The sequence below is a fragment of the Triticum aestivum genome, chromosome 5D (assembly GCF_018294505.1).
Source record: "Triticum aestivum cultivar Chinese Spring chromosome 5D, IWGSC CS RefSeq v2.1, whole genome shotgun sequence".
Taxonomy (NCBI): Eukaryota; Viridiplantae; Streptophyta; class Magnoliopsida; order Poales; family Poaceae; genus Triticum; species Triticum aestivum.
The window spans coordinates 305173713-305189883 of record NC_057808.1 but is presented as its reverse complement, the minus strand read 5'-3'; the positions used below and the strand labels follow the sequence as shown (position 1 = coordinate 305189883).

At 42.5% G+C, this 16171-nt stretch overlaps 1 protein-coding gene across 4 annotated transcripts; it reads left to right on the top strand.

Annotated features, from left to right (window-relative positions):
* The first annotated feature begins 729 nt into the window (after positions 1 to 729).
* LOC123121372 (protein NO VEIN) lies at positions 730 to 12841 on the top strand. 4 transcript variants are annotated; one of them, XM_044541327.1, is made up of 11 exons: positions 730 to 1548; positions 1786 to 1899; positions 2557 to 2665; positions 3286 to 5068; positions 5245 to 5391; positions 5584 to 7836; positions 7996 to 8108; positions 8966 to 9350; positions 9527 to 9844; positions 10838 to 11095; positions 11476 to 12841. In XM_044541327.1, exons 6-11 carry the CDS (start codon positions 7741 to 7743, stop codon positions 12385 to 12387), a joined length of 2082 nt encoding a protein of 693 aa, XP_044397262.1. In that variant the 5' UTR covers positions 730 to 1548; positions 1786 to 1899; positions 2557 to 2665; positions 3286 to 5068; positions 5245 to 5391; positions 5584 to 7740; the 3' UTR covers positions 12388 to 12841. The 4 variants fall into 4 exon arrangements, with proteins under 4 accessions (XP_044397262.1, XP_044397261.1, XP_044397263.1 ...); XM_044541326.1 differs by having other exon boundaries at positions 5179 to 5391; XM_044541328.1 differs by having other exon boundaries at positions 731 to 1548; positions 5179 to 5391; positions 5584 to 7791.
* Positions 12842 to 16171: the final 3330 nt, after the last annotated feature.

Sequence of the window (16171 nt, the reverse complement as noted above, 5' to 3'; positions counted from 1 at the left end):
TGGGTTCAACACATATGCGGCCATGTGCAATGGTGAATCAAGCCTTCCATTCATCTTCTTATCAACAATGGCCATAGTATCTTTGTAGTTCCTCTCCAAGTTGCTAAATGCATCCTTCATCTCCCTCTCGGCCTTCACCAACCCTCCATAGAGCCAAGCCATCAATGGCTTAATATCCCCATCAACCAAACGAAGAACTCTCACCAATGGCTCAAACACATTTATGCATAGGAGCACACCTTTCCAAATGTTAGCATCCATCACCGTTGCCGTTGCATCCTTGCCTTTCTTTGTTTTCAGATGACTCATCTCTTCCCAAGCTCTTTCAACCACCATACACCTTAAAGCATCATTCTTCTCCAACAAACTTTGCAAAGTAAGAAAAGCAGAAGCAAATCTTGTCACCCCCAGCCTTATGATATCTCTCCTTTTCGTAGCAACCCTCATCAATGCCAAAGTCTTGTGATGTGCATAGATGAAGATGGTGAGGTTCTTTGCTTGATCAACTATTGTCTTAAATGGGGGGGTTGATGGCGGGAGTTCGAGCGGTGAGGTGAGTGTGGCTGAGCTGACCCCAATTTCTCCTGCCGTTTTTTCGAAGATGTGCACGAGCTCGTGGCATCTCCGTGATCGCATGAACTTGGCCTCGCTTTTCCTCACCTGCGTCCCCCGAGCCTGGCTCAGGGGCCGAAGCAGAGTAAAGCAGGAGGCTGCAGGCACGCTCGCGCGGGTGGCCGCTGGATCGTGCGGTCAATGGGAGTCATTTGTCCAAGGAAAAACCCCTGCGTAACAGAACCCAGAGACTATCGCTGAAGAATTAAGACTCTTAATCCCACCTCTCTATCGCCTCCCCTTTCCTCCCTCGCCCTCTCCCCAATCCCTCTCGAATCCCCACCCAATCTCGGTCGTTTGTGAGGATTCCTTCCGCATGCAGGGATGGCGTGGACTTTCGGCGCTGGACAAGGAAACGGCGGCCGCCGCGGTGTCGGCCTAGGCGGTGGAACCGCTGGTTTCGGCGCCGGCGCTGGCCCGTTCGCCGGCAACTTCGGCAGCGGCAGGGATAATGCCGGCCAGATCGTGTTTGGTGATGGGAGCGGATTCGGTGGCGGTGGCGGTGGCCCCAGCTTCGGCCAGCAAGCCGGCTCCCCTGCTCACCTGGCGGCCGCACTTTCTTCTGGTATCGTGGCCGGCGGCGGATCTCAAGGCGGACAAATTACTGTCGAGAAGGTCCCGGGCTTTCGTATGCGCGTTGATTCAGATGATGAAATGTCCGGTCACGATTGGCCGGCCTCTTGGTTTCGGGTGGTAGAACGGCCCATCAAGAAGCAAAAACATGAAGAAAAACCATCTCTCTTCAGCTTTCAGAAGCAGCGGGATTGCCCGGACTCTTGGTCCAAACTTCCCTCGAAGAAGAAGAAGAAGAAGAAGAAGAAGAAGAAGAAGAAGCAGCAAAAACATGAAGACGAACCATACACCCTGAGCTCTGATGAGCTGCAGGAGTTTATAGCAACCTGGAGGGAGCCGTGCCTAAAACATCCAGTTGGCACGGTATGTTTTATAAGTTTACATATTGTAATGGTGAATCCATGTTTCGTTGAGATAATAACTAGGATCTCGAGGAATCATCACCCTATGAATATGCTACTTGTTCCATCATAACTCATAGATCCATATTTGCATCTCAACGCATTAAAATCATTGAAAGCAGAGGTCAGATGATGATGTGTTCAGTTCAGCCAGCCTCTTTATTTCTGATGCAACCTTCTTTAACTTGTCATCATGCAGATCCTGGAATCCATGCTAAACAGCTATAACTGTGACACGCTAACCCCAGAACAAATGAACAGAGTGAAAACAATATTCGCGCAATACCCTTCCATTGGCTTGCTCAATGCTGCTGTAAGTTGATTATCTTGTTTATATGCAATTTATACATTTTATATGTCTGCTCACATATCCTTGAATTATTTCCTTTTCTCCCCATGCTGTGCGTATGGTGAGGATGCTGCTTCTACTCGTTTTAGCTCCGAGTCAGCTGTCACATGATATATCTGGCCACTGGGTGTAAAATCCACTCAACCTAAATTTATTATCGGGTTGGGTTGATACTGGATCTCCCTGTAGTTGCGAATTTCTCTACTTCATAAATTCGTTTATGTGGTTTGCAAAAATTATTTGACACTCCCCTGCACTTAATCTGAAACATGATCCTAGTTGTTTGCACTAATTTAAATATCATGACGTAAATAGAGGAACATATACTTTCTTGCGGGGACAAAGAGATCTGAATGATATGTACGACAGTCCATTTCATGTTTTGTTTGCTCCTTTCTGTAGCTTCTAGCTTGTATCCACATATATGTACGATATCAAAGTCAGTCTTACTATGTTGACGCTTATTCTATTCACTCTGTTGCGTCCATTAATGTCCAATTATGTAATGTAGCTAAATATTTATGATTCATTTTATATTCCCCCCAGCTAGAGGTTTTTCCTGTTATGACATAATGTTACCATTTTGGTATCTGTATTCACCTTTTACCCGAATATATGCAGGTTAGATCAATTGGAGCTCCTTTATGTCCGTCATTAGAACTTGCCGTTCCTGAAGGCACGGATCATAAACCTGGATGCAGTAATGAGGGCAGCAATAAACCTCGAGACAGTTCTCTCTCTCTCTCTCTCTCTCTCCCCTCAGCCCCCTCCCCCCCCCCTCCTTATTTTTGTGCGTATGTCTGTGCGTGCGTGCGTGAATAGCTGCTTATTTTGGAGAGCGGCTAAATGACTCCCGAGCTCATCTGCTCCTGCGTATGAACAGTAAAATCAAAAGAAATACTAGAAAAATTAATTGCATGGAAGATGTGTTAGTGCGTAAGGCTCGTGCCAAATTTCAGCTCATTTGGACATCTGAGCTGCTCTCAGCCAAAAAAAAATTTTTGGGGTCTGTGAAAAAGTTTACTGTTTGGGACCGTTTTTTTTGCTGAGAGCTGCTCAGATGTCCAAATGCGCTGAAATTTGGAGCGGACCTCACGCACTAAAATATCTTCCATGCAAAAAAAGAAAAAAACGTTTATTTTTTATTTTTCTAGTGTTTATTTTGATTTTTACTGTTCACTGAGATCAGATGAGCACGGGAGCCGAAATGGATATTCGCTTATTTTGGGCCTACCGAGTCATTCGGAGAGGCGGAGACAAGACTGTTATGCGGGTGTTGTTGGAAACTGCCCTTTCAGAACCATAAGTATATGCGGAAGACCTATTCACATTTGACATTGGTTTGTGCAGGTGTTCCAATTGATGATGTCATCAAAAGAACAATTGCATATTTTGAATCCAACATTGGAGTAAGTGAAGGATCTTTGCAACTGAAGAATATTTTCTCTCTGAAGAAATTTCATGAATGTGAATCATGGGTAACCAGCCATTTTTCAGCCCATCAATTTAGTGCTCTTGGCCATGGGTCTTTCCTTCAGTTTTTGGATAGACATGGTCATCATTTCCCCCCTAACTGTAGTGGTTTCTTAAATGGGGAGCTTTCTAGTTCTTCCTCTCTGGAAGTTTGTGTAATGCATTAACAAATTGAAGTTTTACTCTGTCAAGCTGAGAGTAACTGGCTGGAAAATGGTGAATTTTCAGTGGATAGTCTCCTTATGCTTCTGAAAAGGCAGTTTCCAACAATCACTGTTGATATAGCGCAAAACAAATTAGGAGGACTCATTGGCACTATTGAGGCTCAAAGAAAGAGCATGCAGACAAACACCACCAAATTTTCCGTTGCACTGTTGCAGAAACGCTGGTCTGGGATTTTGCTAGGTAATGGTGATGTGTTGGAGAATGATATTGCTCCACAATCTTATCCTAGTTCAGTTTCTTCACAAGAAGCAATTAAATGCTTACTCAAGGCTCCCTTCTTGTCTGATCTTCTTCTTTGGTCAAATTGGGATATGCTGTTTGCTCCTTCACTGGGCTCCTTAATGCATTGGTTGCTAAATACAGGTCCAATTCAAGATTTATCATGCATTGTGACCAGAGATGGCAGGTTCGTTAGAATAGATCCATCAGCCACTGTTGAGCATTTTCTAGAAGCTGTCATTCAGCAATCACCGTTTCAAGTGGCAGTGAAGCTGCTATCCTTGCTACACATTTACAATGGTTCTAGCAATGCTCCAATTTCGTTACTGAAGTGTTATGCACAACGAGCAATAGATGCTATAATGAATAGCAACATTGATTTGATCAGCACTGGTTCTGAAGGGGGAAAAATATGTACGAGGAAGTGCATACACAAATTGCTGAACAGCATAGCTTTTCTTCTCATTATATTGGTCGTATTCAAGGAAATCCTGAAAACACTTGTGTAAGAAAGATTACATCTAAAAGCTTATTAAACATTGACCACACTCTTCAGTTGATCGCGAAATTTATACTAGACTGTCTTGGCCATCTACCTTCTGAATTCTGGAGTCTGGCAGCAGATATGCTATTGTCAGGACTTCGGACTGTTGCTAAGAATTGCTATTCATCCATCTTGCATGCATGCAATGAAACTTGGCAGCTTTGCATGCTTCGCAACATTGGATCATCACTTGGAATCGCTGAATGGGTTGAAGATTGTCCCACAACATGTCGGACTGAAGATGCTTATGGAAACAGAGAAACTAATTCATCTTCTTGTCATGCATCGGCTGTTTCTGGAGGTCATCCACATAAAAATACTAACATGCTTACTACCACAGATGATGACATGGTAGTAAATGAGAGAAGTAAATCGTTTCCTGGCTTGGAGGCTATAGATGATGAAAATGCACAAGATTTAGATCCTGATGGAAGCAAGGCAGATATGGCTGAATTACTAGCTACTAACAAGCCCCCAGCGATTGAAGAAATAAATCTTGAGAAAGCAGCTCTTATTATTGAAACTATACGTCAAGAGGGGTTTGGTTTGGATCAGACACTAAGTTATACTGATAGCAGCTTGCTGAAAAAGCAGCATGCTCGACTTGGCAGAGCCCTTCATTGTCTCTCACAAGAGCTATATTCCCAGGACTCTCACATAATCCTTGAGCTGGTATGCTTTTAGTCCCATTCATTCCTCTTTTATTTTATTTCTTCTGTGTGCTTGGGAGTGGTGTGTGTCTGCAGATATCGATTTGGTGTCATTATTCTTCTATATTTCAGATACAGAATGCTGATGACAATACTTATCTCAAGGATGTCGAACCAACATTAGCGTTTGTTCTTCAGGATGATGGAATTGCTGTTCTTAATAACGAGACGGGCTTTTCTGCTGATAACATTAGAGCGTTGTGTGACATTGGTAATTCTACAAAGAAAGGGTCAAACATGGGGTATATTGGAAATAAAGGCATTAGATTCAAGTCAGTATTTCGGGTAGGTGTAAATATAATTTTTTTCATTTAAAAAATATATATGGCTACCATCTTAAGTGCATATATATCTCTTGTTTCGTCAGTCAGTTTAACTGTGCGTGTACCTGTCCTTTTCCATCTTTTAAGACTTTGTGTTCTGCTTTGAGTTACATATTATCCTAATTTTGACAAATACATATTCATTCTTTTGCAGGTAACTGATGCTCCAGAGATCCATTCAAATGGTTTTCATGTGAAATTCGACATTACAGAAGGCCAGATTGGTTTTATCTTGCCGACTGCAATTCCACCTTTTGATACTAACTCTTTGAGTAGAATGTTATCTCCTGAAGATAGCACGATGCATGCTCCTCCTGGAACACCTGTATTTTGCTCCCTTTCAGGTCAAACTTCAGGGAGGGCACTGGTATGTGCTCCGTCGTGTCCATGTTTTCAGATCTTGACCCATCTCTGCTCTTGTTCCTTCACAGGCTAAAATGCATCAAATTCAAAAATATGCTCAGTGAGAAATTTCTAATAATGAGAAGAAAATCTCTTGCCGATGGCATTGTGAAAATCTCACATGGGAATGAGACAGTGAGCTGGTTGGTAGTTACTAAGAAATTACAGGGCTCGCTTGTTCGTCATGATGTCTGTAGCACAGAGATAGCTATGGCATTTTCTTTGCAGGAGACAGAGGATGGAGAGTATGAACCTTATTTAAAGCAACAACCTGTGTTTGCTTTCCTTCCTCTAAGGTACTACGGTCTTAAATTCATTCTTCAAGGAGATTTTGTCTTGCCTTCTTCTAGAGAAGAAGTGGATGCAGATAGCGCATGGAACCAATGGTTGCTGTCTGAATTCCCATCTTTATTTGTTAGCATACAAGAATCTTTTTGTGCTCTGCCTTGCTTCCGAAAGTGCCCTGGAAAAGCTGTTACAGCCTTGATGAGTTTTGTGCCTCTACCGGGAGAAGTTCATGGGTTCTTTTCTCAGCTCCCTCATTTGATCCTTTCCAAGTTGCGCCTGACCTGCTGCATGGTTTTGGAGGGCTCCAGTTTGCAGTGGGTCCACCCATGCAACACACTAAGGGGTTGGGATGAACAGGCTAGAAAGCTATTGCCTGATACCATACTCCATGAACATCTTCACCTTGGATATTTATCAAAAGATGTTACTGTATCCGATACATTATCAAGGGCCTTAGGTATACATGAGTATGGACCGAAAGTTTTGACTGATGTTATGTCATCTATTTGCCAAATTGATGGTTGCATTGAGTCACTGGGACTGGAATGGCTATGTGCTTGGTTTGTTACACTTCATTCGGCGTTGCTGTCTCATTCTTCTCAGGATCTTCCCTTTAGAACAAATTTTGAAAGTGATACTTTATGTTCTCTCAGGAAAATGCAATGCATCCCACTTTCAGATGGTTCATTTCGCTGTATAGCAGATGGCCCAATATGGTTGAATTGTGATCTTCTCGACTCTCCGCCTGGATCCAAAATCAGCATGCAGAGCTTCCCAGTTCTGTACAGTAGCCTTCGCATTGTGAGCCCACACATCCTCTCCATGTCCTGCAAAAATAGTTACATTGTCGAAGAGACGAGAACAAATGACCTTATAGATATTTTATTGAAAGTTGGTGTGCTGAAGTTGTCTGGACATGACATTATAAAAAATCACATCCTGGTGTCATTGTCTAATGCTACAGATGCTAATCCAGAAGAGAAAATGATGACAGAATATATGAGTTTTATCATGCTACATCTTCAGGCCCCCTGTATAAGCTGCAACCCAGAGAAAGAAGAGATTGTCTCAGAATTACGCAAGATGCCTGTCTTACTTACGAACAATGGCTATAAGTGCCCAGCTGATGTACCCATTCACTTCAGTAAACATTATGGAAATTCTGTGGACATAGGCAAGCTCCTTCAGAATGTAGATATGGCATGGATTGAACTTGACACTTGTTATTTGACACATCATAGTTCCGCTTCACTGCAATTCAATTTGCAAAGTTGGAGGCAATTTTTCGAGCAGTTAGGCGTGACCGATTTTGTTCAGGTAATGGAAGTTGAGAAAAATATATTTGAGGCTGATGACTTTCAAAATGGTACTCCCTTCCAAGGTGGCATACCTGGAACACCTTATATTGTGTATGACTGGGAGTCGCCAGAATTGACGACTATGTTATCAATACTCACCTCAAAGAATTTGTGAGAAAATCGTATATATCTTCTGAAGGTTCTAGACAAATACTGGAATGATTGTTATAGTACAAAATGTAGGAGTCTCACAAATGCAACAGATTGTGGTGAAAAGAGAAAAGTTGACTCTTCCTTTATGAAGTGTCTGCGAAACTTCAAGTATGGATGAGGACCTTCATTACGCAGGAGATCTATTTTGTGATTTTAAAAATGTGCGCTCTCTTCTTGGCAGCGTCGCCCCATATGCTAAACCACTGGTTAGTACTCCCTCCGTAAACTAATATAAGAGTGTTTAGAATACTAAAATAGTGATCTAAACGCTCTTATATTAGTTTACAGAGGGAGTACTTGGTAGTAGTTTATCCTTGCCAAACTATATTGTGTTTTCATCATAATGTCTTGTTCCTGTGGAATAGTTATCAAGCACATTACTTAGGAAGGACATTGGATTCAAGACAACAGTATCCCACAGTGACGCTTTATTGATCCTCAATCACTGGATAGCATCACAAGCTAATTTTAGTGCAAGGTATGGGGTGTCTCCATCTACTGTTTGAACAACAGAAAAATGCTACTAGTAGTTTGTAGTTACTAATAATGTACTAACTTTTATCTTGTCTCACACCAAGGATAAGGTGGGATGAGGTTTGTTTTGGAGTGATTTATTTCATTAAATTTCTAATAATGTACTAACTTTTATCTTGTCTCACACCAAGGAATGTTATGTTATCTATAAATTAGAACATGCGGTGACATTTCCAGATATTACTTATTTTTTGCTTGACCGTCAGATTTTGCCTATTTTTGTCAAACACCAGATATTACTTATTTAGTTATCTTGACATGTCAAAACTATTCGCCTATGTTCAACTTTAGAATGCACATTATAATGTGCGCTGCATGGCACTCCATTTTCAGCTGTAACATTAGATAAATATTCTGTCACAAAAGTTAACATTAAATATTATGTGCTATGCAAGTTTAGAATGTGGATTAAACTGTATAAGGACAATTATATTCTTAAATATTTGCAGCTATCCAACAACACTACATGGCACTCCATTTTCCAAGATATAAATACATTATAATGTGCGCTTTCAACACTTTGAAATTCTGACCACTAATATTTGTGAAAGTATATGAATCGGGTATGGAAGAACAATATTGTTGCATTTTTCTTATAAAATACTTTTATGCCATATATGTCCTTTACTAAAACAAGTAGCTATATTAAATGAAAAGTAGTCAAAATCGCACATGGGAGACTGAAAAGTTAAACACGTATTATATTTTACGACTGAGGGAGTACATACTTGATATATATTTTGTTTCTATTTCTCCATAGCTCCATATAATCTTGCAATTCTTTACCTGCATTTTCTTCAGAATGGACCAGATGTGCAAATTCTACACCTTCATGTCAGAAGGTGCCGCTAGTGGAGATATCAACATTAAACGCGATTTCCTACCACTCTGCTCTATATTTACACCACTGCATGGTTCACCATCAACTGATTCTGTAACCGGGAGATTTATGTCTTCAAATGATTTGTATTGGCATGACCCAACAGGCTGTTGTGAAAAGATATATGCATCCATTTTAATGAAGGGGAATATGTTTCCGAGAAAGATGTTATCTGTGGCTTATCCAAGCCTCCATGAATTCTTTACTGAGACATGTGGTGTACCAAAGATACCAACGACATCTGAGTACCTTGAGATACTGCTCCGGCTATCAAGTGTTGCATTGCCTTCACAAGTAGCCAATCATGTAAGTTGTTTTTCATGCACGAAATACCAAACCTGCATAGTGTAGGGCTGGCAGTTTCAGCCTTAATATGATTCTACTCCCTCGGGGCCAAAAAAAGTTACAATTTATGGTAGCTTAGGGCTTTCTGCTAGACGATTTCGTCTACATTATTAAATCCACTTTGGCACTCTATGTAGGTGTTTCGTGTATTTGTGAGATGGGCTAATGATCTCCATTCTGGAAGTTATAAGATGGACGATATCTTGTTCTTGAAAGAATCTCTTCAGAAGTTGGAAACAACAGTATTGCCAACCCTGGGTTGCAGATGGGTGTCCCTCCATCCATCTTTTGGTCTTGTTTGCTGGGCAGATGACGATGAGCTGAAGCAGCAATTTCAGAACACTCGTGAGGTCGAATTTATACAATTTGGTGAACTTTCTCTTGATGACAAACAAAAACTCGATGGGAGGGTTGCTGCATTGATGAACATTATAGGTATTCCGGCACTTTCTAAGGTAATAAAAAAATTGTACAATGCTGTCAAAATCATAGATATCGGAACTCTATGGTAAGGTCACAAACATATGGTCATACTGTCAGAATCGCCGAATCGTAGATTCTGTTGATCTTGTACAAGGTTGTCAAAATCGTAGATTATGAATTGGATCGGAACTCTATGCATAAGATCTCAAATCATATGATCATAGCTGTCACAATCGTAAATCATAGATTCTGAATCTAAGAATCACCAAACTGTTTAGATCGTATCACACGACAGAATCGATATTCTGATAAGTGGCATTCTTGCTTGTATGTTGTATTGCATATTTCCTTTTTCTGGTATGTTAGTTGAATTCTCATACAGAGTGCAAAATCAGGATATCTGTGAAGTTCAACCTTCAGTATAAAATTGTGAAGAAGAATACTAAGTATCCTAGCAAAAAAATCAAATAATTTTGTGTGCCTTAAGTTGAACCAAATTTATTTTCTATCTTTTTAGTATTCGGAAGTAAATGGAGTTGCAGACCAAAATCTAACCCTCCTGCTGAATTTTCCTTTACATTTAGTATTTTACTCCCAAAATCTTACTGAGACTTCAGTGTGAGTTTGCACAATATATGCTCATTCTTTTGCCTGAACCCAGCGATCTTAATCTTCTTTGAGTTTTATTAAATCTGTTTGTAACTGACTAATACAATGAGTTTGAGTAATGATAGAAAACCGTAAGCCTCATTCATCATTTAATCTCACGAGTTCAGATTTTTCCAATAAATTACAGAAAATTACCATATTAGGTATATGGTCCTCGTTGTGTTGCCAGTTGTGCAGTTACACATGCATATTTACTTCAATGACCCTTCAAATGTTGAGCTTATCAGAAGGAAGTAGGAGCATACGCTCAATATGTATTCAAGTCAATTTGTGATAGCTAGTGCTCATTTGTTGTATGATTTTTAGATCAACCATTTGTTGTATGATTCTCATCCACAATTGCCACCTTCACACAGGTTGTGTATCGCGAACCAATGCATTCTGGTACAGGGAACAACAGAGGAAAGGCTAGTTTACTTAATTGGCTTTTACCATATATGCAACGTTACATCTACAAGATGCATGGAGATACTTACAATAAATTTCAGCAAAATGAGGCCACGAAGCTTAGCAGTCTTGAAGTTATTGTTGTTGAGAAGTTATCCTACAAGTATATGCTGAAAGGACGTGATAGTTCTTGTGAGGGAAGATTTGAATGCTCTTGTCTTTTACAGGTTAGTATCTGACTTTCTTTCAGTGTTTATAGTTAGTACCGACTCATTGTCATCATTTATCCCATCTTTTATGCATGTTGGTAGGATAATATTTCTTAAAGATCTCACAGGACACCTGAAAACACCAAGCTGGGGTGTAGAAAAACCACTCTCCTGAAAAAATTAGATATATTCTCAGCCCCTAATATATTGTACAGCTGGAAAATAGCGATATAAATTATCTTGCCATGATCTTATGTTGCATTTATTAGCAATAAGATGTGATGTCGACCTTACTGTCAACTATGGACATGCTCGACGCGTTGCATCGAAACTTTCAGATTTTTCACTAACTAATATTATCGGTTTTGAAATTGATTTTATTTGTTACTCATTTCCAGGGAAATATTTTATATGCTACTCAAGAAGCTGATTCACATTCGATTCTTCTGGAAATTTCTAAACTTTTCTTTGATGGATCTGTTGATCTACACTTCGCAAATTTTCTTCACATGGTCAAAACCATGTCAGAATCTGGCTCCGCAGTGGAACAAATTGAGTTTTTTATTGTCAATAATCAGAAGGTGCCTCTGTTGCCTGAACAGGAACCTGCTTGGTCCTTTTCTTCATCGTTTGTCGTCGAGGAAATATTTAGTTCCCCAACAGCTGAACTCCAACCTCCGGATGAACCCAGACGCCCCCTCAAGCGTAAGAAGAACCCAGGAATCATTGAATGCCACCCTCCGAATAATCCTGAAACAGCACCTGATCTTGAAACCTCTTACATAAGCCAGCAAGACATAAAGGTGAATGATATTGCATCTTCATCAGAGCTTAGCAAGCCTGTCGTGTGTGGACCCATGGAAGATACTTCGGTTCCCATCAAGGTTGAAGGGGATCATGTCGTGAAAGAGAATTCAACAACAGAACATATGCTAGGCGTACAGAGTACAATGGAAGTTGATGATGAGCCTGCTTGTTTGGACTTGGAAGCAGGAAGCTCACCAAGTCTGATTGATGAAACTGAGCTAACCGACATTGATGAGAAACTTGCTGATGTTGCAGAAGATGGAAGCGAGCTAGGAGCTGGCACACCTGGTAAAGCCACAGTTCAAAAGCCAGATGAGCGGTCAAGAACCGGCAGGCTTGGTGAAGCTGCGGTACACCAATACCTTGCCGGGCAGCTGGGACCTAGCAATGTCAAGTGGGTGAACGAAGAGAAGGAATCGGGGCTTCCCTATGACATTGTCATCACTCCCGAGGGTGGCGCCGCAGAGTATGTGGAGGTGAAGGCGACCGTGACTTCAAACTAGGACTGGTTCCACATCACACCCAATGAATGGCAATTCGCGCTTGAGAAAGGGGATTCGTTCAGCATCGCCCATGTCGTGCTGAAAGGTTCAGAGAAAGCGAATATAATGATGATGAAGAATCCGCAGAAGCTCTGCCACCAGAAGGTCGACGATTTGAATTTTGCGCTTGTTATGTCGAAAAAATATAGAAAACTCAACCAAATCTCAGTTTCGTTGAAGCCCGATGCGAAATCACTGACCCCCGACGAATCTGCATCTTGATCAAGCCTTTGTCACGCAGCGATGCCTCCGTGATTTCTAACTCTCAGATTTTGTATATAACTAGTGTAGCAGTGTGTAGCTCATCTGTAGAGAAGTACCAGCGTAGGTGTAGCTCTCTAACCTGTCCCTTCGGCGGATGTTACCTGAACGTGCTTAGTGATGGCAATCTAGTGAGTGAATGTCTCTGTCTCCAGTTTACGGTTAGCACGGGCGCTGGTCTGTCAGGTGTCTCTGTCGATCTTCCACTTCCAGCGCTGCGCATAATTTCCTCTCACTTTCCGAGCTAGTACTATGAGTTACCATGGACGAAGAGGCCAAGAACGTGCATTTTGACCGTGTCCCGTCACTCGTCCATGTAAATGCTCCGGAAGTTCATCCATAAGGTAGCTTGTGCTTGGATAGAACATTGCTTGCGTTGATCAACTAAGACAAGTACTGTGTTCAAAAACAAGCCCAGGAAAAAGTCAAATCCCTACTAAGCAAAATATGACCTGGCGTGCGAAACCGTGTTGCGGTCATGATATGCGAACAATAACATATTTCTTGCCCGTGCAGAAAATAGCAATTTGATGGCGTAAATGATAGTTTGTCTTTTAAAAACATTGTTCGCTCCTCCTCTGCAAACATAAAATAAAAGATCGTTCCGAATTTCCAGTACCTTGTTTGAGTACAACAAAGGCATGATGTTGATTGCAACAAAAGGAAAGGAGCAATGATATGACGCAGATAAGGGCATATCTGCATATGCATGACATATACGTACACGCTACTGTTTCATGACATGAGCTTGAGTGCAGAGCTATACGAGTTAGAGACGCCGCTGGGTTAATCGTACGCAAACTGCCTTAATTAATTATACCCGTGCTTAATCACTCTCGTACGTATGGAGATTGTGTCAAAAAGGAAAAAAAGACCATAGACAACACGGTATAGATTCCTTGTGGATGAGCTACACAATGTTCAAATGAATAGTTTATCGATTGGCATCGGAAGAAGAGTAACAAGGTTTGCCCGGCACCGGCGAGGGAGGGCAATGACCGTGGTGCGTTTTCAGCTCGCTCCTGTGCTTGTAGACGTTGATATGTGGTATACAGACCTGGATGTAATTTATGTTACTTTCTAGTGTAAATAGATTGACAAATTTCTATAAGGATCCACTAAAAATGGAAGAATAATTAATCTGGACATAGAGTTTCTACTCGCAACCTCAAATGCTCCTTCGTAAACGGTAAAATCAGCAGAAGAAAAATAGTAAACACATTTTAAAACATGAATTAGGAATTGATTATGCCTTTGCCAAGAAAAGAAAACAAAATTGATGCACCAAAAAACTATCATGGATTTGGCGTCATGGTGACGTCGATGATCCATCCAGACTAGCCAGCTGATGAGTGCGATCATGGATTTGGTGCCTTTCCGGGCTGCCGGGGCGGCAGCGTCGATGATCATCTTGACCTTGGCAGTGATTGTTTGTCCCTCGATACCGTCCGGGTGCAGGGCAGAGCAGCCTCCCCATGTTGTTGTCGTGCTCCACACCTGCATGGTCGTCAGGCAGTCCCAAATGAGGTGCACTGAGCTCTCAAGGTTGCGCATGCAGAGCGGGCAGAAATATCCATTTGGCCATCCACGCCGTTGCAATATGTCGTTGCACCATAGCCGGTTCAGATGAAGCAGCCATAGGAACATCGTGTTCTTGCCCGGCGCCCACACCTTCCAGATGGTCGCCTTGAAACTACAGCTATTGCTTCCCTCCACCTGGGCCTTATATGCCGAGCTGGTGGAGTAGCGGCCCGAGCCGGCGAGGTTCCACGAGATGGTGTCCCTTGTTTGCTGATCCATCTCCGGCGCCGCTGCCCGAAGCTCTCATGCCAGCATAGTGGCCTGCGGCACGATGCCCTCCACGTTGCCGTGCCTTAGGTCGAGGAGCCATCTGTCTCCCTGCATGGCAGCATGCACCGTTCTATTTTTCCTGGTGGAGTGGTTGTACAACAGGGGGTAGGCGATGCGCCGTGGGCGCCCCCCGAGCCAGTTGCAGTGCCGGAAAGTCGTCGTGGCGCCGTTGCCTATGGTGACCGACGTGGATGTCGCGAAGAGAACACGGTAGCCGTCGTCGCAGGGCGTACCAGTGCCCACCCAAGGTCTCGCCAGCTGCTGCCAGGTCCAGCAGAGCCATCTGAGCCGAAGAGCACGCGCAAACAGTTATGGCAACAATTTCTGTTAGAAAAGCAAAAGGAGGGACAACTATCACACCTTTTGTTAATTGATGAAAATGACTAGTCTTTTGCCATGTTCAAATTTGTTTACTTCATAGAGAAATTATATCATCCGTGGATGAGCTACACAGTGTGCAGTGCACCACACGTGAAATAATCCTGCGTTGGTGATATAATTAATTAACTAAACAGCTAACTCAAAGCGAGTGAGATCTTTTGTGTTCTGGAAAGAGAATCGCTTTGATAAATCAGAACATTGCAGTTCAAAAGAGCAACCATAATTCTTTTCGAAAGGGAAAAAGAGAAAGAAGACATTATTATTTTCTAACCAAGCCGCGTCCAAAGAGTCGGTGAACAGGAAATGTCCAGGAAGCGAAGGCTGGAAGGTCGAAGATAAAGCTGCCTAACAGCTTTGCTTTTCTAAAGATCTTTTCTAGTTGTAATTAGTAGTACCCGTGAGAATGGGAATGATCGATTTCTGGGAAACCAGGTGAGGGGATACTTTTAAATAACACCAGCACCAGCTGTCATGAATAATAGTTTTCTTAGTGATGAAATTATGAGCATATCATCACATAAAAGTAGCTGATTCTTGAACGTGCCCCTGATATTGCTCACCACACCAGCTCAGTTCTCACAGTAGTTGCAAAATTCGATGAAGGTGCGATAGGTGTGCTGTGACGAACAAAATCAATAGCAAAATTTAAGGTGGATATCCAATTCACCTATAGGGAGCATTTGGTGCCGCCGACAATGACGTCCGCAGATGGCGTCTCCCTCCTTGGAGGTGCCGTCCGGGATCTGTCACACCTACTAACCTCTCGTATTGTGACTTTGGGTGAAACCTCAGATCAGGTTTTGCCGGATCGGATGGCGGTGTTGTCCTCGACATCACTACCTCGATGGAGGCGTCATTTGTGGAGTCGTCAATGAATGTTATCGAGGAGTGTGTTGTTGTTGGGAGAGCTTGGATAGTGGAGCTGCCGGTGGGGGAGCCGATTGAGGCATGTGATCAGTTGGAGGCGGAGTGGCGTCGTATCGACCGTGTCGATGACAACGAGTCTTGGGGCGCGACATATGGCACATTGGAGTCTCAACGACGGACGCAACTTGATGGACGCATGTAGGACGGTTTCCTTGTTGGGCACTGTGGTGGCATTGATGGCAGTAAGGCCTGGCAAGGTGAATGCGTTGACCGCTCCTCAAGGTGGGATGATGGAAGATGGCGGCGGCTGATTATAGAGTGCGCGTGGGTGGGGGTGCGCTGGATCTTCGGCGGCAGATTCGATGACGGGGCGGCCGGATTCGAC